Consider the following 21,138-nt stretch of genomic DNA (forward strand, 5'->3'; position numbering starts at 1 on the left):
AGTGCATTAAAGACATGCTGGGTAATAAAGTAATGTTGGAGCATTTGGAAGATTTCTGGGTGTTGAGATAGTTCATGGAAATGTGTAAACTAAATTGACCACAAAATGAAATTACTGAAGTGAATGCAAAACAATAGAAATTCTCACAATGCAGGAAAAAGGCAAAAGTAGTCAGAAGACTAAAGAGAACCCAGGTATGTTGACACAAGCCTGTAATCCCAGCATTCGGGAGGCTAAGGCAAGAGTATTGCCAAAGTTCAGAAGCCAGTCTAGGCTACATAGCTAGCTCAAGGCCATCCCGAACTACATAGTGAAACCCTTTTTGTAAATAAAAACAAAAGGGAGAGGGGCCTGGGATTTAGTTCAATGGCCCTGCAGCTGCCTCCCAAGCACAAGGTCCTGAGTTCGATCACTGTTACAGCAAAAAAAAAAAAAAAAAGAGAGAGAAGGAGAGAAAAGCCAACAAGTTCAGTCAGTCCAGGAGATACAAATCTGAACACCTGAAGCAAAGGACAGTACAAATGGGGCTGAAATAATAATTAAGGAACTAAATGAAGAAAATTTTCCAGAACTGAAAAACAAAGTAGACCTACAAATGTAAAAGGATCTAGTGTGCCTTTAAATTTTAATGAAAAAAAACAACAGCTAGACATATCCTAGTGACTTTTTAAAATTTTAAGGATAAAGGAAAAAAATCTCACAAATACCTAGACAGAAAAAGCAGGTTACCTCTAAAAGGGGCAAAAGTCAGGCTGACCTTAGATTTTTCCTCTTGGAATTCTAAATGGCAGGAGACAATAGAACAATATCTACAGAGTTTTAAGGGAAAATAATTTTGCACCAAGAATTATATACCCTGCCAAATTACTATTTCTGTATGAAGGTAACTAGAAGACATTGTCAGATATCCAGTGGTTAGGAAAGTCTATCAACCAAGAACCTTCTCTGAAATTTTGCCAAATGATTTATTGTACCCAACAGAGAACAAGAATTTAAAAGAAAGAATAAGAAAGTGTATGAAAAAATTGATAGTAAGCATTAAAATTAGTTAAGCACAAAGTCTAAAATTATCACATATAAGGTAATAAAACTAAATGCAAAAATAGATTTTTAAGCTAGATCTAAAATTTTCAGTGTATGTAATTCTAAACTGTCAAAAAGTATGCCAAAAAAAACCCCAAAAAACAAGTATGCCAAATAGTGTATTGGGCAAATAAATACTGTTATTTTTGCCATGCAGTATTATAGTTAAAGATGCATGTTGTTAAGCCAAATGTGTATAAAATTTGCACTTGATTTTAGCCAAAAGGCCGAGAAGCACTTAAAATAAAGATACTTTGTCACTGTGGACAGGACAAGTACAGTAAATATTCTAAATGTTAATCTGGCAAAATTGGAAAATGGTAGTTTTATTTTTCTTGTTTAATTACAAAGGAAAAAACTGGCAAGTTTGTCCCTAATGTTAATACTGATAGTGTAAGAAGAAAATTTCCAAAGCACGGGGTTGGAAAAAAGTAGACAAAACTTTGTTTGATGTGCTGTATTGGAAAAAATGGTAGTTACTGTTTCATATAGTAGTTCTTATAAGTCAATTTGTTATTGATTTGTGAACAAAAAAACACATTCCAAGTTTTTGGAATTAAAAAGTGAAAAACCAAGAAAAAGTAGCAAAGAAAAATGGCAAGGAAGCATTAAAATTAGCATAAAAGAATTGACAGAGATAGCAGTGAGTTATTCTCAAACTGGTTAAATCCTTGGTGAAAAAGATCCAAATTGAGTCAAAAATCAGTCTCTGACCCACAATGTTCACATTTATGTAAGATAAATGCTAAAAGTGATTATAGAAACCCTTAAGGTCATAGAAATGGAGATCAACATTTTTATTAGGCAGAAATCTGGATGTTTGTTACAAGGTATTTTACATGTAAGAAACTAGTAAATAACATGGCATTCATATGTAAGATCAATACATATATTTGAAAACATGCATTTGAAATTAGTGGATTTCATGTACTTATATTCATTGAATAATCCTTTAGTTAAAAAGAATACATGTAGCAAAAATATGAATTTTTATTTTGATCTTTAGTTTTTAAGGAAAAATGTTATTTTTCTTAAATTACTGAAATCACAAATGATTATATTTGCTGGATTTTAATCGTATCATCTGTGCTTTTCTTTTTTGTCTTTTTAAACCTTTCCTCTGGCATCATTTTAAACTTTAGCACCATTGTAGAGCACAGTTTTACATTATAACCTGAAAGAATACTGAGATAACAAATTAAATGTGCTCATAGCGTTTTTTTCTTCTATCCTCACCTAACTTTGAACAGGTAATGGAGAGTGAAGAGTTCATGTTACTTCCAGCCAATCAACTCATTGATATAATATCTAGTGATGAGCTAAATGTTCGCAGTGAAGAACAAGTATTCAACGCAGTGATGGCCTGGGTCAAATACAGTATTCAAGAAAGACGCCCTCAGTTACCCCAGGTAAAAATAGAAATGCTCCTCTAAGAAAACTAACTGCTTTGTACTAGAAGAAACATTTCTGTACTTGTCTTGCAGAAATGCTGTAGTTATTGCTCTCTTGTATTAGACCGTAAGAAAATCTGTGTTTCCAAATAATCAAGGGAGTGTTAGAAGCATTTTGATTAATTGTCATTGTGAACTTTTTGCCCCTTTACCTCCCTTCTCTTTTGGATTCATTTTATATTTGAGCTATGGTGCAATTCAAAACTTAAATTATATAAAATGGACAAAAAAAGCAAGGTCTGTCTATCTATATCTATATCTATTAATTTGGAAATCCTGCCACACTTTGAACAGTAAAGAGATGAATGGGAGCATGAGCAGTCACTGAGTAAAATGTTTAAGACTCATTCTTCTCTTTAGAACTACACCGTAGTCCCCTCCTTATCCGCAGAGGATACATTCTGAGATACTCAGCAGAAGTCTGAAGCCTTCAAGCCCTATCTGTACTTTTTCCTACATATACATACCTATGGTAAAGTTTGATTTATAAATTAGGCACATAAGAGATTGACAACAGTGAATAATATGGAAAAATTATAGTAACATGCTGTAATAAAAGTTACTTAAAACTTAGAAATTATTTATTTCTGAAATTTTTCATTTAGTATTTCTGACCAAGGTTGACTACCAGTAGCTGAAACCACAGAAAATGAAATTGTAGAGGAGGGACTACTGTGTTCTTTAGCAGTGTAACAACGTATTCTTCCAGATTGTTAGTAATTTGAGTCTAGTTATAGAAAAGTTTATAAGACATTGCTGAAAGCTTAAAGTAGCATTCTAACATGAAATTAGTATGCTTTCAATTTCTAGTTACTCTATGTTACTTAATTGGTGGTTAGAATAAATTTTAATTTTAGTATTTATGCTCTCCATCCTTCTTCCTAATTTATCATGTTCAGTTAGATCTCTCATCACTTTGAAGCACAATATGGGGACCATGGGTTGTGTTTTCTCTTAAATATCTTGTAGGTGGGAGCTCGTGCATCTAATAGTGTTTATTATCTCATAGGTGCTGCAGCATGTTCGTTTGCCTTTGCTTAGTCCAAAGTTCCTGGTGGGCACAGTAGGCTCTGATCCCCTCATTAAAAGTGACGAAGAATGCAGGTATGAGTGGCCCTGGATGGGAAAAACCAGTGGCTGAGCGTTTCTATGTAATTTTAACCTCCTTAAATGGTATTGCTTCTAAAATATTGTATTTCTTAGTGCTAAAACTACGGCATTATTTTAATAGGTTTTCTTCTGGACTAGAGTCAAGAGGAGGGGAAGGAAGGAGAGCAAACTGAACGTCCAGTACTTCATTCCATTCATTTTTTATGTGTGGTGCTTATTGGTATAGAAGTAGCAATAGAGAGGTAGATTTCTAAGATGATAGTGCAAACTTGGATTTGAAGAAGCAATTCTCTGCCATGTTTACCTTGACATAAATACTGCTGACTCTGTGTCAGTGAGCACTTTTCCTTCCCTCATGTGTGTCTCCTCAGGGAATAGGACCAGCCTTGCTTTCTAAGATTGCGGACAGTTAAAGATCTGTCATCTCCTAAAGTAGCTTTGGAAAGATTTCCATTTGAGCTAGTTTCCAAATTTTTTTACCACCTCACCAGAAAAAAGAAAAAGCCTAAGGGCTGGGGATTTAGCTCAGTGGTTCCACCACCTGCCTCGCAAGTCCAAGGTCCCAAGTTCAATCCCCGGCACCCCCCCAAAAAAAGGAAAAAGCCTATATTACTAGGCTAACTCTGTAATATATACAGTTTAATAAGTTAATTTATCAGTTTTGACACTTTAAGATTTAGATTCAATATAAAACCATTTGGCTTTTTTTTTTTTTTTTTTTTTGGTGGTACTGGGGATCAAACTCAGGACCTTACACTTGCAAGGCAGGTGCGGTGCGACTGAGCTAAACACCCGGCCCTCATTTGGCATTCTTAATGGTTTTTTTGCCCAGATGTTCCAAATATAAAAGTGAAAGAACAAGTCACTGCTCAGAATTCCTCAAACTACACTGATCTTCTCCCTTGATGATTAAAGCAATTATTCTAGAGCTGAGGTGAAATGTACATGTTCATTGTATTTCTTCTACAATCTGAAGCCTGTTCCTTTAACAGGAGATGTTACATAAGGTTTTAGGTGTTTGGCTTTTACATTTTCAAAAAGAGACAAATGACAATACCCCCTGAATATTTGCAATATAGCAGAAAGTAAAACTAAGCTGAAATCTGAGGAACAAGTATATGAATGTCCCTCCTCATTAAGCATTAATCAAATTGTATTGATTCTAATGCAGAAAGTAAAAGTAGTTGTGAAAACACTTTTAAAAGAAGACCTTTCTTGATATCCTAACATCACTATTTATTAATTGTATGACCTTAGGCAAATTATTTTAACCTCTTTGTACTGAAGCCTCTTTGGCTATAAAGTAGGAATAATAATAGTGCCTGTTCCATACAGGCCTTTTGTGAAGATCAAATGAGTTAATACATATTAAATAACTATATATATATATACATATATATACATATATATACACACACACACACACACACATATATATATATATATATATAAAGAACTTAAAACTGGGGCTAGTAGTTGTATTATTACATTTTTTTTTTTTGCCTTGCTAAGTATTAGCATTGAGATAATCTTTTCTAGGAACTCTTGACTGACTTAAAAACTGGCTGTTAGGAGATCAAAATATTTTAAGTATGGGAAGGTAGAAAAAAACCTTAATTATTGAATTACTAATGTTTGTGTGTATGTGTGTGTTTAGAACAGATAAGTTTAGAAGGGGCTTTAGCAAAACCTTATGTTGGAAAGTGCAGTATTGAGTCATACATGGGACTAGTCCAGCAGGAGTACATTACTCTTTGTAGCAGAGTGACAAGAGAAATGAAAATATAAAATGCTTTAGGAAACACTTTGAGTTGAGGAAAAACAAAATTTACACTGATCAGGCACTGAATACTTAAAGGACTCAAGTGAAATAAGTATAGACATAATAGTTTATTTTAGGATATTGTATTTAACAAGTGTAATTGTCAGATTCTTAAAATACCTTAATTAAAAGAAATTTTTGTTCAGCTCAGTAGACTTCTTGAGATTAATATGTTCCTGCCGGATTGAACCAGTGATGATGGTACATGCTTGACTGTCCCATTGGGCAGCCTGTACCACTGCTGATGCAAACTGATTTAATCACTTTTATCTGTCTTTTTACTAATAAAATTAATAAAAAGCCACCCAGTGGGACAGTCATGCATGTACCACCAGTGGTTCAAGCCACTCCATAGCGAGACATACAGATTATGGCCTAATTATGAACGTGTTAATCCATTAATATAATAACAGATAGTAAATTAGTACTAAGTGATTTTACACTGTTTCTTTTTAGTAAGCAATATTTGACCCAGTTTATTACTGTATTTAATTTAGCAAATAGCTTTTGGCTGATGTGCTATTTTTCCATTATCCAACAGAATCTAATAAAACTCATTAAAAAGTAGTGACTATGTAGGCTGGTAATCTAGTTGTAGTTTTTAGTTTTTCATAAAATATTTAGAGCTGTACATATGTTGAGCCTTAAGCTAAATTTACACTGAGCTATAAAGTCATTATGGAAATACCAACCAGTTTACAATTTGTAGTGTAACTATCATTGTTTCATGTTTGTGCTAATTTTAATATTGTCTGCCATTTATGATTTGGTTTGATTTATACTTGCTCTCCTTTGCCAACCTACATTTTCCTAAACTGTAATGAGACTTGACTGACAATGTTAGACGTTTAGAAAAAAGGCAATTTTTTTTTCTGCAGAGATCTGGTAGATGAGGCTAAAAACTACCTCCTGTTGCCTCAAGAACGACCATTAATGCAAGGACCAAGAACAAGGCCACGGAAACCTATCCGATGTGGAGAAGTACTCTTTGCAGGTTTAAATCTTAATATACTGTGACTAAGCTAAATATTTTCCCACATAATTTGAATAACCATTTGAGCAGTAGTGACATCTGCTGACGTAAGAAACTGTCATGATAAATCAAAATAAGTACCTTGACTCTTAACCCATGATCCAAAAGAATGCTCTTTTATATACATCTAAAAATATCATGCAGTGAATGGTTTTTGAAATTAGTCACATATATTAATTTGTTAATATTAATTTACCGATGTACAGGTCACTTCATAACTTCATGGAGTTGCCAAAAAAAAAAATCTTAGATTAACATTTACACTTTTCTAGCTGTGTTGACCTAGGTTGAACCCAAGACAACTTGCTGTATTGTATTATTTTACTCCTACTGTCTGCCACTAAATCTTTGAGATCTTTCAATTTCAGACGTTTCCATTCTAGCCATGTAAATCAGTTCCTTGTTCACCTGAACAGGGGCTTTCTCCACTGTGTATTAAAACTTTTTATAAGAACAGTATTCCCTACTTCAAAGATCAAAAATGCCCCAAAATCTTTACTAAAAACGTTTTGGATTTTGAAGCATTTTCACATTTCAGATTTTCAAATTAAGGATGCTTAGCTAATTAAAAAAATAAAAAAACTATGCAAATAATCCAAAATTTGAGAAATTCCAAAATCTGAAACAATCCTGGTCCCAGACATTTCATATAAGAGGTACTCAATGTGTACTAGTTTGTTTAGATTCCTGATTCATGGAGCTATCGGAGACCTATCTTAGTCTTTCTATTTAATCATCCAAGTTTCAATAAGGGAATATTTTTCTTCAAGTATGTTGCTTAACACAAACTGAAAATTCTCGGGGCTGGGACCTCCATTTTGCTAATTGTAGAGTGTAAGTCTCCATGGTCTACCATAACCAAATGGAAGCTGGAAGTCCAAACTCAGAGTGCTGGCAAAGTTGACATTTGATAAGGCCTGTCTCCTCATGCCTTCCCCTCCATCTCCACATGCCTCTTTTTTTGTGTGCAGAGGTGTAAAGAGAGAGCTCTCTGGTGTCTCTCCCTTGTGCAAGGACTCTAGTCCTGTAGGATAATGACCCTATCCCTATAACTTCATTTAACCATAATTTCCTCTTTAATGGCCTGTCTCCAAATAGAGTCACATGAAGCTTTGGCTTTAATATTTGAATTTTGAGGAGAGGCAGTTTACTCCATAATACCCAGTTATGTCATTGTTTGCTGCCTTGGAAATCATAAGGCACAAAAAAATCACAATGGTGCAGTAATATTAAACAGACTTTTTTTCTTGTTTCCCAGAGTCACAGGAAAAATTTAAATTTGGCTTCCTAAAAGCCTGTTTTTTCCTTCGGTGTTGAAGAGCACCATTTATAAAGTGATGTTTATTTGATATAGACTCATACAATCCATTTTAAAATTGTGCCTAATTAATGATTAGGGTATTTGATTGGTCTCGGGTGTTATAAACTCATATTTTCAGCCTAGTGTTATTTTAGAATTTAGGATGCTTTCCCTGTTACTGAAATTCCATGGATTTATCAATTACAGAATTCAAATTTAAGAAAATGACTATACACAAAACTTGCCATGATTTAGTATTGAATATTTTTATTCAATTTGTTCTTGTTTTTGTTTTTTTAAGACAGAGTCATGCTATGTAGTTCAGGCTGGCCTTGAACTCACTATGGTGCCCAGGCTGGCCTCAAACTCATGGCAGTCCTCCTGCCTCAACCTCCAGAGTGCTGAGGTTACAGGCCTGTACCACCATGCCCAGCTGAATATTCTTATTTAAATTAAACCATAATAAAATAAAATTTATGTATCATTGAGATTTGAAATAAAGTGAACTCTTAAATTTCGTCTGGAAGATGCCCTTTTAGCCTGGCATAGGATGTTTTGAGGTGACCATACCTTTATGCTTAATTTTTTAAGCTACAAAATCTAGCTCTTATTTGGATTGAGAAAGAAAAATTTTGTAGATAAACCAGGCATGGTGGTGCACACCTGTAATGCCTGCACTCAGGAGGGTGAGACGGGAGGATCACCATAAGTTTGAAGCCAGTCTGAACTACATAGCAAGACTCTTGTCTCCAAAAAAATTGTTTTCAGTAAATAAGCCATAATCACACTTTTTTTCAAGTGTCACTCAGAAAACCTTAATGGAACTCAATTTGAAACTGTTTCTCTGAATATTACTCACTGTGCTCAGTCTGGCATAACAGAATAGCATAGTCTGGGTGAGTAAGTGAAACAAGAGATTTGCTTGCTCACAGTCCTAGAGACTAGAAATCCCAGGTTCTAGCCAGCTCGATTTCTGGATACTGCAATCTGTATTTTAGCCTGCATGGCCCCCAGTGAGCTTAGCAGTGAGACGCTCTGTGCTTTAGGGCAGGTGTTCTCTTAACCATTTCTGTTCCTTCCCAGTTGGCGGTTGGTGTAGTGGAGATGCCATTTCCAGTGTGGAGCGATACGATCCACAGACCAATGAATGGCGAATGGTAGCTTCAATGAGCAAAAGACGATGTGGAGTTGGGGTCAGTGTCCTGGATGACCTGTTATATGCAGTAGGAGGCCATGATGGATCCTCTTATCTCAATAGTGTTGAAAGGTAAGGTTCATTTGAAATTTTTCTCTACTATTCCTATAGTTTCATTTGGGATGTTAGTTAAGAAATGTGATTTCTCGATATGCAACCATTTAGCTATAAATGACTCTAGTTTTTCATTCTTTATGGCTGAGTAGTACTCCATTTTATTAAAAAAACCACATCTTCTTTATCCAGTTTCCAGTTGATGGGCACTTGAGCTGCTTCCAAGCTTTAGCTATTACAAACTGTGCTGCTGTGAACATGGGTGCACATATATCACTGTGGTATGATTCTTTTTATTCTTTTGGGAAGATACCCAGCAAGGGAATAGCTGGGTCAAATAGGACCTCTAGTTCTAGTTCTTTGAGGTGTCTCCATACTGACTTCCACAGAGGTTGCACCAGTCTGCACTCCCACCAACAATGGTGAAGGGTTCCTTTCTCCCCACAACCCCGCCAGCATTTGTTACTTGTTGATTTCTTGATAGCGGCCATTCTTTCTGGGGTGAGGTGACATCTCAGTGTTGTTTTCATCTGCGTCTCTCAAATGACGAGTGATGTTGAACATGTTTTCATATATTTGTTTGCTGCCTTTACTTCCTTGTCTGAGAAATGTCTGTTCATTTCAGATGCCCATTTTTGAATTGGGTCTTTGAATTTGGAGGTCTGATTTTTTTCAATTCTTTATATATTCTAGATAGTAGTCCTTTGTCTGAGGTACAGCTGCTAAAAATTTTTTCCCATATTGTCGGTTGTCTGTTAGCTCTGTTGGTGGTTTCTTTTGCAGTGCAGAAGCTTTTTAATAAGATGAGATCCCAGTTGTTGATTCTTTCTGCTAGTTCCCATGCTGCTGAGGTTTTGTTCATGAAGTCTTTTCCTATGCCAGTGTCTTCAAGAGTTCTATCTAACTTATCTTCCAGCAAGTTTAGTGTTTCTGTCTTAATATTTATATCTTTAATCCACTTCGATCTTAGTTTAGTGCATGGTGATAGGTATGGGTCTAGTTTTAATCTTTGGCAGGTTGAAATCCAGTTTTTCCAACACCATTTATTAAATAGGCTATCTTTCCTCCAATGAGGGTGGTTGGCTCCTTTGTCAAAGATGAGGTGGCTGAGCATGTCTGTAGTTGTTTCTGCATCTTCTAATCTATTCCACTGATCCTCAGGTCTGTTCCTTTGCCAGTACCATGCTGATTTTATCACAGTAGCTTTGTAGTATAGTTTCAAGTTGGGGATTGTGATACCCCCAGCCATGTCTCTGTTGCTTAGAATTGCTTTAGCTATTCTAGGTCTCTTATGGTTCCAAGTGAATTTTTGGATTGTTTTCTCTAGTTCTGTGAAGTATATTGTGGGAATTTCAATTGGCATTGCATTGAATCTATATGGTAGTTTTGGAAGTATGGCCTTTTTCACTATATTGGTTCTTCCTACCCAGTAGCAAGGGATGTCTTTCCATTTCTTGTATCCTCTTCAATCTCTTTTTTCAGAGTGCTGTAGTTTTCAGTGTAGAGGTCTTTTGCTTCCTTTGTTAGATTGATTCCTAGATATTTCATTTTTTTGGATGCTATTGTAAAAGGAATTGTTTCCCTAATTTCTCTCTCAGTGAGTCTGTTATTTGTGTACAAGAAGGCTATTGTTTTTTGAGTGTTGACCTTGTATCCAGCTACTCTACTGAATCTATCAATTAAGTCTAGAAGTCTTCTGGTGGAGTTTTTTGGGTCTTTTATGTAAAGTATCATATCGTCAGCTAATAATGACAGTTTAACTTCTTTTCCTATCTTTATTCCTTTTATTTCTTTCTCTTTTCTAATTGCTATGGCTAATGTTTCCAGAACGATATTGAACAGGAGTGGTGATAGTGGGCATCCTTGTCTTGTTCCTGATTTTAGCATGAAAGTTTTCAGGTTTTGACCATTTAATATGATGTTGGCTGTTGGTTTTCTCATAGATAGCCTTAATCAGGTTAAGATAAAGACCTTCTATTCCAATTTTCTGTAGAGTTTTTATCATGAATGGGTGCTAGAATTTGTCAAATGCCTTTTCTGCATCTATTGAGATGATCATATGGTTTTTGTCCTTGACTCTGTTAATACGGTGTATTACATTTATTGATTTACAATATCAAGGCCATACTCTTTAGTGAAATAAATAGGACACACGTGTAAATACCAAATAGTTTCTCTAGAGAAACTGATAGTGTAAACAAGGGTTAAAATGATTAAAATGAATAATTGATAATTTGAAATAGGAAAAAAGGCCCAAAGACAAAGGAGTGAAGGGAGGGGAATGGGAAAGGAAAAGGGGGAAAGGAAAAACTATGAGAAAAGAAAAAAAATGGAAATGAAATCTATGTAAATAGGGAAGGGTGGAGGGGGTGAAGGGCACACAGGTAATGGAGAAAAAAATAAGAACCAAGATATATCATGTACAGGTACAAACACCCAATGACAAATGTAAATGAATTGTATACCTAAAATGTACCAATAAAAGAACTAAAATAAAAAAGAAATGTGATTTCTTTGTATTATGTGTGTCACCTCAGTTGGCATCTTAGATCACCTCCCATTGGACACCACCGTGCCATAAACATGCAGCCTCAGACCCAACAAATTGCTTGCAATTCTTCTTTCGTACCCATTTTCTCTGTGTATGTGTGCTGTTCTTTCTTAACTGGAATATCCTTGCTCCTTTAAGACTCAGATGTTACTTCCTCCATTAAACCTGCTGTGGCCATAAGAATGAGTTAGTTACTCATTCCTCTGTTCTTTTGTAAGTATGTAGAATGTGCTGGTACATATCCCATTGTACTGTAGTTGTTTGCTGATGTTTTCCCCCATAGTCTCCATCACAGTGTTTGAAACATTGCAAACTGACAGTGACTGATACACCATACACATTGAAAACATACTGATATGACATACACATTGATAAAACATGCACACTGAACCAGGCATAGCAGTGCACGCCTATGATCTCAGCACTCTGGAAGCTGAGGCAGGAGGATCACTCTGAGTTCATGGCCACTGTAGGCTACATAATGAGTTTAAGCAAGATCTTGTCTCAAACAAAATGAAAAAAGACAAAAATTGACTCAGCTACAAAAAAAGGAATTTCGATGTTTTGTTCTTGTATTGTTGGGAATTGAAGCAAAAGCCTTGTGCAAGCTAAGCAAGCACTGAGAGCTACACTCTTAGCCTGACAAGTACAGTGGACTCTTGACTTTCAAACTCTGTCAGTTCCCGAGGGCTGGTTGTAACTAAGTCAGTACAGCTGAGATCTGGATGTTTACCTGGGTACTCGCTGCAGATAACAAGAGCCAGATGAGTCTTCCATTAATCTAATTAACCCAAGCTGTTTGTATTATCAGGCTGGTGGTAACTTGAGGGTCCACCACTATCCTTTTTTTTTTTTTGTACCAGGATTGAACTCAGAACCTTGTGCTTACAATGCAGGCACGGTGTCACTGAGCTAAATTCCCAACCCCATTGTACGATTTTTAATAGCAAAGTATCAGAAATGGCCTAAGGATACATCAGTAGGAATATGATTAAATAATGGATGGCACATATAATAAAATAGTTCCCAGGAAAGAGCTATACTAGCATAAATAGATCTCAAAAATATATTGAAAGAAAAAAAGTGTCTACTACTGTGGAGTACTATTTATGTAAAGAAAAATGCTTACATATACAGAAATATGTATTTGGGTTCATCATATATAGCTACTTAAAAAATAAAAATATGTTATATTTGTATAGTTATTAATCAGCCCATACTTTGGGGAAGGAATACATATCCTGTAGATCCTTTGATTTGAAATCCGGACACATAGCCCAGCTTCTGTTATGTAAACCAACTCTGCCCTTGATGTGTTCTTTGCAGATATGACCCCAAAACAAACCAATGGAGCAGTGACGTGGCCCCCACGAGCACCTGCAGGACGAGTGTGGGTGTGGCAGTACTCGGTGGTTTCCTCTATGCTGTCGGGGGCCAAGATGGTGTGTCTTGCCTCAATATTGTTGAGAGGTAAATTTTTCAAAACGTCATTTTCAGGTTTTCTGGTTTTTTGTTTGTTTATAAAAAAGACATGTTAGGTGCTCGCTTCGGCAGCACATATACTAAAAAAGACATGTTAGGCTCTATAAAAGAAACAATTATAGCTGAGTTTAGAACTTTAAGGGATCCACTATTCAGCAGATTTCCCATAGGCTTTCAGGAAAAAAGTTTTTACTTAATAGTAAAATCTAGAGAGATGAAAGATATAAAAATATTTTTTAAATTTTTTTTCTGCTTTTGTATTTTTTTCTTTAACACATTATTGGACAGATTAATTGATTTCACTGTGACATTTCCTCATATGCACATATCTTGGCAATTTACGTTTATGGTGAACAATATGACGTTTTGAAGTATGTCTGCCTTGTTGAATGGCTAAGTCAAGCTGATTAACATATATGCTCCCTCACATACCATTTTCTGTGGTGAATACACTTAAATTCTATTTTCATAGTAATTTACAAGTATACAATTTATTGTTATTATTTAACTATAGTCACCGTATTGTACATTAGAGCTTATTCCTAAAATTTTAGCCTGGCCCGTTGGTGCACACCTGTAATCTCAGCACTCAGAAGGCTGAGGCAAGAGCATCACCACAAGTTTGAGGCCAGCCTGGGCTACGTAGTGAGTTCAAGACCAGCCTGAACTGCATGGCAAAATCTTATCTCAAAAAAGAAAGGAAGGAAGGAAGGAAGGAAAGAAAGAAAGAAATTGTATATCCTCTGACTAGCATCTAATCCTCCCATCCTCCCACTTACCCTGTAGGTAGTAGACCTCATTCTACTGTCTGTTTCTATTTCTCCTTTGGATTTCACACATAAGTAAGATCATACAGTACTTGTTTTTTTGTGCCTGACTTATTTCACATGCCATAATGTCCTCCAGGTTCATCCATGTTGTCACAAATAAGATTTCTGTCTTTTTAAGGGTGAATAGTATTCATGTGTGTGTGTACACCTACCCCACATTTTTTTAACTATGGCAAATCTATGTTGCCAGTGTATCTTTAGTGTGATTTCAGACTTGTAGAAATGACTTCATTTAGTAAGAACATGCGTTCAGCCCAGTTTCTCTCCCTGCAGGTACGACCCGAAGGAGAACAAGTGGACTCGGGTGGCTTCTATGAGTACCAGAAGACTAGGTGTGGCGGTGGCTGTGTTGGGAGGGTTCTTATATGCTGTCGGTGGCTCTGATGGAACATCTCCACTCAACACAGGTTTGTTCCCCTCAAAGGCAGTCTAAAAGCAGCACATTTTCCTGAGGGGACTCTGCCTAAAGTATAAAAAGTCCAGGTTGTCCTATATTTTATTAGAAAAATATTTTATTTTCCCTCTAAGAGAATACAGCTCACAGTTCCTGCAGCCATGAGAATAATACATTCCCAAAGTGATTCTTTCTTCCTCTGCTTACCAACTGCTAGAAATATGTAATGAATAAAAGGAATACTTTCTGAATATAATTATTTCCCCTTCCCCACATCCCCCACCTTGCCTCAAAAAGAAAAAAGATTATAATTAAAAATAAAACCTTAGAGGGCAGGGGTTTTAGCTCAGTGGTGCTGCACCTGCCTCACCAGCACAAGGTCCTGAGTTTGGTCCCCAGTACTGCAAAAAATAAATAAAAAATAAAACCTTAGAACTAAAAACTGATTTGTTAACCCTTTTATTCAGAGATAATGGGTATTTTTCCCAAAGGATATTGTCAGTATGGCATTCCCATCAGATTCATTGTCGCATATCTTGTCTCCTCTTCAATGGCTTAAACTGCACTAGATTATAGGCAAGTGTATACGAGAGGACAGAATTGTCTGGCTGTAAATCAGTAGTGGTGAGTAATACCCTTTAAAATTATATAGTCGTCTAATTCCCCCACTAAAGCTAAGGAGTATGAGGCTGAGGGTTTTGTAGCTAATTAGTCCTACAGCCAAAACTAGAGCTCAAGCTCCTTGACTCCAGCACATGCCCTTCCGCCATAGCATGCTGTACCCAGAGGAAACCAGCCCTGAGGAGAGTAACGTGATAATCTTCCAAGGGCCTGCAAGTCCTCCTCAGAAGCCCAAGTCAGACTGCTTGTTGAAAATATGTATTATCACAGTGGCTATAAAGAAAACTAGAGGTGAGAGGCGGTGGTCAGTTGGTCACTCCCTGGGCTTTCTCATCCCTGCAGTGGAACGCTACAATCCTCAAGAAAACAGATGGCACACCATAGCCCCTATGGGGACCCGGCGGAAACACCTGGGCTGTGCGGTGTATCAGGACATGATCTACGCCGTGGGAGGGAGAGACGACACCACAGAGCTCAGCAGTGCTGAGAGGTACAATCCCAGGACTAACCAGTGGTCTCCAGTAGTGGCCATGACATCCCGGCGCAGTGGAGTAAGTGCCCCACTCCTGAGCAACCAGCGCTAAGATGCTCCAGTCTGTAAAAGATAATACACTGAGGCAGTGAGGAGGTGAACTACTAGTGCCTACCTTTTTCTTTTTCGTTTTCAGTTATTTCATTTGATGCTATTGGGATGCTTTTAGGCAAAAGCTTCCTGCTAGTTTGTTTTGGGTTTTGTGGGGTTTTGTTTTGTTTTTTTTTAGACAGGGTCTCACTATGTAGTTCAGGCTTCCTTGAACTCACTATGTAGTATAGGCTGGCCTCGAACTCACAGCATTCCTACTGCTTCAGCCTCCTGTGTGCTGGAACTTCAGGTGTGCACCACCACGCCTGGCTCCCACTAGTTGTTTTGTTTGTTTTTTGAACACAATGTTTTTCAGGTTGGCCTTGAACTATGTACACCAGGCTGGCCTCAAACTCGCAATGATCCTCCTGCCTCAGCCTCCAGAGTGCTGGGATTACAGGCATGTGCCATCATGCCCAGTTCCTCCTGCTAATTTTATACAAGGAAAAAGAAAAACTGAAGCAGAATGAGGTGACACAGACCTCTAACCCCAGCACTTTGGGAGGCTAAGGTGGAAACATCACAAGTTCAAGGCTAGCCTGGGCCATTTAGCAATTTACTAAGACCTGTCTCAGAATAAAAAATTTAAAAAGACTTGGGGATGTAGTTCAGTGTGAATGCCCTGGCCTCCAGCCCCTGTACTCAAAAAAAAAAAAAAATTAGAAGAAAGAAAAAGAAAGAACTTTTTTATTGCTTTTAACTCCAGTAGTTAAATATCTTATATCCATTTATATCTTTAATTAGACAATTTTTTTTTTGGTACAGGGATCAAACTCGGGTCCTTGCGCTTGTGAGGCAGGCGGCAGAACCACTAGACAATTCATTTTTTATAATTTATCTTGTTTCACTTGCTTCTCGGGAAGCCATCTCCCCCTATGATTCACTACCTTATCTAACTTTGTATCTGTCAGAGCTAAGTATACCTATGTGACATTGTGAGTGATATCCCAAGTAGTTTGCATGCTAATATAAATACGTAGGCAAGAACACACCTCTGCCACTCTCGGGCTGGGGAGTCTGTCCCATCCGTACTGCACGCCAGGTGTCCCTGACCCACGTCATGTCCCATGAGTGTCACCTTTTGACTTCCCTGGGCCACACTGAGTTAAGAGGAATTATCTTAGGTTGCATAAAATGTATAATATGATTAGTATAAAGTAACAAAACTTTCCTTATTTAAGAGTAACTTATTAAATTATTTTACAAAATAACATAGCAAGTAATAAGGGATTTAGCTCAGTGGTTCCACAAGCGCAAAGTCCCGAGTTCGATCCCCGGTACCAAAAACAAAACAAAACAAAACAAAAAACATAGCAAGTAACAATGCTGTTATGAGTAGTTGCTGGTTTTACTTGCCAGGTCACACAAGCTCTTGATTTGGATTTGACTGCAGGGCAGCTGCAGGAGGCAGAGTCAGCACTGTGCTGCGCCCTCCCCGCACAGCACTCTGGTCCCCTACACAGTCTGTGCTTGAGCACCACGCAGACAAGTCAGGAAAAATACAGCTAACAGTCACATAGTAGTATTAAGAGGTTATGACCTTGTGGGACCTCATTCCTAGCTGTTCAGGGCCACACACCCGTCTCGACTGTGAATGACCTGTGACTAAAGGACTTCCAGGTGGAGGATAGAATTCATCCATCCTGGAACATTTGGCGCAGTGAAATGGACTCCATTAACCACTGATCACACCAGCCATCTTTCCACAACAGGAAGAAGCAGCAAGAGTAACCAGAGTCTCCATGACCTGAAGAGAGAAGGGAATGAGTTCTGATTTGCATAAATCAGGACACGCTGCTGGAAGGTGTCAGGAATCAAAGCATTCACATATCTGTGGCTTTTTACTACTGGCAACTAACAACTTCTGAGTCACATCCCTGTTATTTTCACTGCTACATGCTGTTGATTAGATTTTCACTCAGCAAGTATTTATTAATTGCTTGCTGTGCAGAGAAACCAAAAATGAGTAAGGTACGGTTCCTCTCAGTGGGAACTCAGTTCCCCCTTTAGTGAAGGAAATTGAAATGCTTACAGCTATCTATCGTAAATAAGTCCTGAAGTAGTAGTGTATGTACTAGAGGAGAACGTGGGAGGATCTCCTTAGTGCTTTGGGGCAGTAAGAAGGCCGGAAGCAGTGAAGAGCTTAGCAGAGTCACATAGAAGCAGTGTTGTGAAGGAAAAATAAGGTTTTCTAGAAGAGGGATGAAAAACACTAGCCAATCAAGCAATAACACATGCTGACAGGGCTTTGGGAAAAAAGGGATCCATCTCCACTGTTGTTGGGAGTGTAACCTGGTACAATCACTGTGGAAATCAGTGTGGAGATTCCTCAGAAAAACTAAAACTAGAGGTTCCATTTGACTCAGCTATTCCCCTCTTTGGTATTTCCTGAAAGAATTAAAAAGCATTGGACCACAGCAGTATATACACACCCATGACTATAGCAGCACAGTTTGTAATAGCTGAATCTTGGAAACAGCCCAGATGCCCATCAGTGGATGAATGGATAAAGAAAATGTGGTTTTTTTATACAATAGAGTACTACACTATCATAAAGAAGGATAAGCAAGACATTTTTAGGTAAACAGATGCACCTTGAGAACATAATTTTAAGTGAAATAAATTGGACACACAAGTTTAAATATTTCATTGTTTCTCTTCTGTGAGAAACCAAAAGGGTAAATAAGAACCAAAATGGATGATAGATACTGGAAAGTAGGAAGAAAATGTTCAAATCGAAAAAGGACCAAGGGAGGGGGAAAGAAGGAATGGAAAAGGAAACAAAAAGAATAGAAAAAATGGAAACAAACTTTTTTTTGTAAAAGGGGAGGGGAAGAAGAGTTGAGAAAAGAGGGATGAGGAAAAAAGAATCAAGATATAGTATGTACAGGTACAAATTCCCTGTGATGAATGTGATCATTATGTTTATCAGAAGTGTACCACTTGGCCCAGGGATGTAGCTCAGCGGCACAGTGCCTGCCTAGGAAATGAGAGGTCCTGAGTTCAGTTCCCAGTATCCCCCCCAAAAAAGTGTACCAATTAATTTTTTTAAAAACACCCACCAGGGAGCAATATGTATGAAAGTATGGAAGAGTGAAAAATGTATGATCTGTCTAGAAACTAGCAGTTAATCAAAGAGTGATGACATGGTTAGATGTGTATTTTTAAAAGGGAGTTTTAGTAGCAATTTAAAAAGTAGATTAGGCGAATACCAGAGGACATTAGAGCAGTTTGGAGTTTGTTTGTTTGTTTTTGTTTATTTGTTCATTTGTCTCTTGTGTTGCCTGGGCTGTTCTTAAACTTTGGGCTCAAGTGATTCTCCTGCCTCAGCCTCCTGGATAGCTGGCACCACAGGTGTGTATCACCATACCAGCTTAGGTTGGAGGTTCTCACTCACTCCTAGTGAATGCTTTTTCTGAAATTTAAGAAATTGGGCCTGGGATTTAGTTCAGTGGTTCCGCCGCCTGCCTCACAAGTTCAAAGTCCCGAGTTCGATCCCCAGTACCAAATAAATAAATAAATAAATAAATAAAATTTAAGAAATGAATGTTTTGAACTCTGTGTATATATTGTAATTGATTATGTAATTTTATGGTCCCCCATAATTTCATATATTTTTGTTGTTACTGTTTTTCCTCTGTGTTCAAGTAAACCCGAATGTAAACACCATAAAGAATTAAAGAACTTTATCTAGAAACCCATGCAGAATTCCCCGTACTGTAATTGTCTAGCATCTTCAGCAGCGCCTGTGTCTTGGTTCCATAGGTTGGTCTGGCAGTGGTCAATGGACAGCTCATGGCAGTAGGAGGTTTTGACGGCACGACGTACTTGAAGACCATCGAAGTTTTTGATCCTGATGCCAATACATGGAGGTAACCTTTAGGCTGTGTTGCAAGTCTCCTCACTGTTGACTTGAAATCATAGCCCGGGGTAGCCCATGACCATAGGAATTGGGGTGGCTGGTGTATTGAAATCCCTCATCGGACTTGGAAGAGGGCTAGACTGACCCAGATTGGATGGCTCATTTCAATTTGATTGCTAAAGTGGCTGGTATTTTCCAAAATTCTCTTTGGTGACTGTCCAGTCTTAAAATTAGAGGTGGGAAAAAAATGTCATTTCTAGTCCCACCCTGTTCAGCAGAGGATATCAAGGCACTGAAAAAAATGATCTACCTGAGAGAGTTAGAGTTAGAATTAGAACCTAGATCTTTGGCTTCTGAAATGTCAAGGCACATTTTTGTTGCTTTTGAAGGAAGCCTTATAAGCAAAGACAAATTTTTCAGTCATTTTTTTAAATAGTATTTTATTGCATTTTAAAACCTGTTTGTTTTTTTCCTTGCACTTTTATAATCTACTTATTGGTTGTTCTCTTTTGAAATCTAGTAAATTGTGGCAGTCAGCTTTGTAGAGCAAAGCTACCTCTTATTTAAAAGAAATTAACTGTGTTAAGCTTTATACATTTAATTTTACATTGCTTTTAAATTCTTAATTCTCAGGGCTGGGGTTATAGTTCAGTGGTAGACTGTGTGCCTGGAATGCATGAGGCCCCGAGTTCAGTCCCCAGTCCCCAGCACTGAAAGGGAAAAAAAGAAAAAAAAAAGAAAGAAAGCTTAAATGTCACCATGATGGCACATGCCTGTAATCCCAGCACTCTGGGAAGCTGAAGCAGAAGGATCACAATTTGAGCCTAGTCAGCCTGGGCAACTAACTTAGCGATATAGTGACACCCTGTCTCAAAAATAAAATTATTTTTAAAAGGGCTGGGGCTGTAGCTCTGTGCAAAGGCCCTGGGTTCATCTAAATTCACATAGATGACACTTCCATTTATTTAAATATTCGTAACTTTTATAAACTTAGCAAACTCCTTTTAAATCTTTGAATATTTGTACTTAATCACTAGCTCTAAATCTTTACTTGGTAAAACATTTTATATTAGATTCACAAGACTAATCTGATGGATGCTCTAAAATGCCAAATCGTAGCCAACCCCAGTCTCAAGTCCCTGTTCTGGCGCCAGCTGTAGCGACCCACCCAGCCAGCCCCCAGTCCCAGGTCCCTCCTGCCCCAGACACCACCCATGGGCAGCCAGCCCACTCCTCCCAGCTTTCCCCACCCAGGCGCCATTTGTGGGGGACCTAGACCCACTACTTTGTTCTCCCTGACCCTGAGGCGAACGAGGATGAATGGCAGAGACACTGAGTCAGTTTTAACACGCAGGCAGCCAGGGGGTGCTCACCTTAGTAGGCAGAGGAGCCACCCCGCCACCCCCGTCTGGCTCATCTTGCCTTTATTCACCCAAACACAGGTACAAGCAAACAAAGTAACACAAGGTTCATCTGCTTTCCAATGCCATGAGTACATGCTCAGGTGAACAACCTAACCTCAGCTGTCTTAACTTTTCCCTGGAACCTGTAATACACAGTCACCCCTGAGTGCAGCCTTTCTCTTTTGTGCTCACATAGGAGGCCAGTTAGGCCTCAATTCTCCTCTGGCCTCCCACACCAGATGCTCTTAAATGTTACAAGAATTTAAAATGCTAAATATAGTTGGTTCTCAAACTTATTAAAAATTTTAATACTATGAGGTTGTAC

At 37.8% G+C, this 21,138-nt stretch overlaps 1 protein-coding gene across 3 annotated transcripts in view; it reads left to right on the forward strand.

Annotated features, from left to right (window-relative positions):
- Window positions 1-21,138, forward strand: part of Klhl20 (kelch like family member 20) — a 49,124-nt gene that overhangs the window by 24,649 nt on the left and 3,337 nt on the right. For all 3 annotated transcript variants that reach the window (XM_004853416.4, XM_004853417.4, XM_087194334.1), the window contains 8 exons: window positions 2,334-2,492; window positions 3,544-3,638; window positions 6,345-6,460; window positions 8,883-9,066; window positions 12,926-13,069; window positions 14,185-14,318; window positions 15,269-15,477; window positions 19,314-19,420. In XM_004853416.4, coding sequence (XP_004853473.2) covers window positions 2,334-2,492; window positions 3,544-3,638; window positions 6,345-6,460; window positions 8,883-9,066; window positions 12,926-13,069; window positions 14,185-14,318; window positions 15,269-15,477; window positions 19,314-19,420 — 1,148 coding nt within the window. The remainder of the gene's footprint in view (window positions 1-2,333; window positions 2,493-3,543; window positions 3,639-6,344; window positions 6,461-8,882; window positions 9,067-12,925; window positions 13,070-14,184; window positions 14,319-15,268; window positions 15,478-19,313; window positions 19,421-21,138) is intronic.

Source organism: Heterocephalus glaber, unplaced genomic scaffold (genome assembly GCF_053883595.1).
Source record: "Heterocephalus glaber isolate CG9 unplaced genomic scaffold, H.glaber_assembly_v1.0 deba00001600, whole genome shotgun sequence".
NCBI lineage: Eukaryota > Metazoa > Chordata > Mammalia > Rodentia > Bathyergidae > Heterocephalus > Heterocephalus glaber.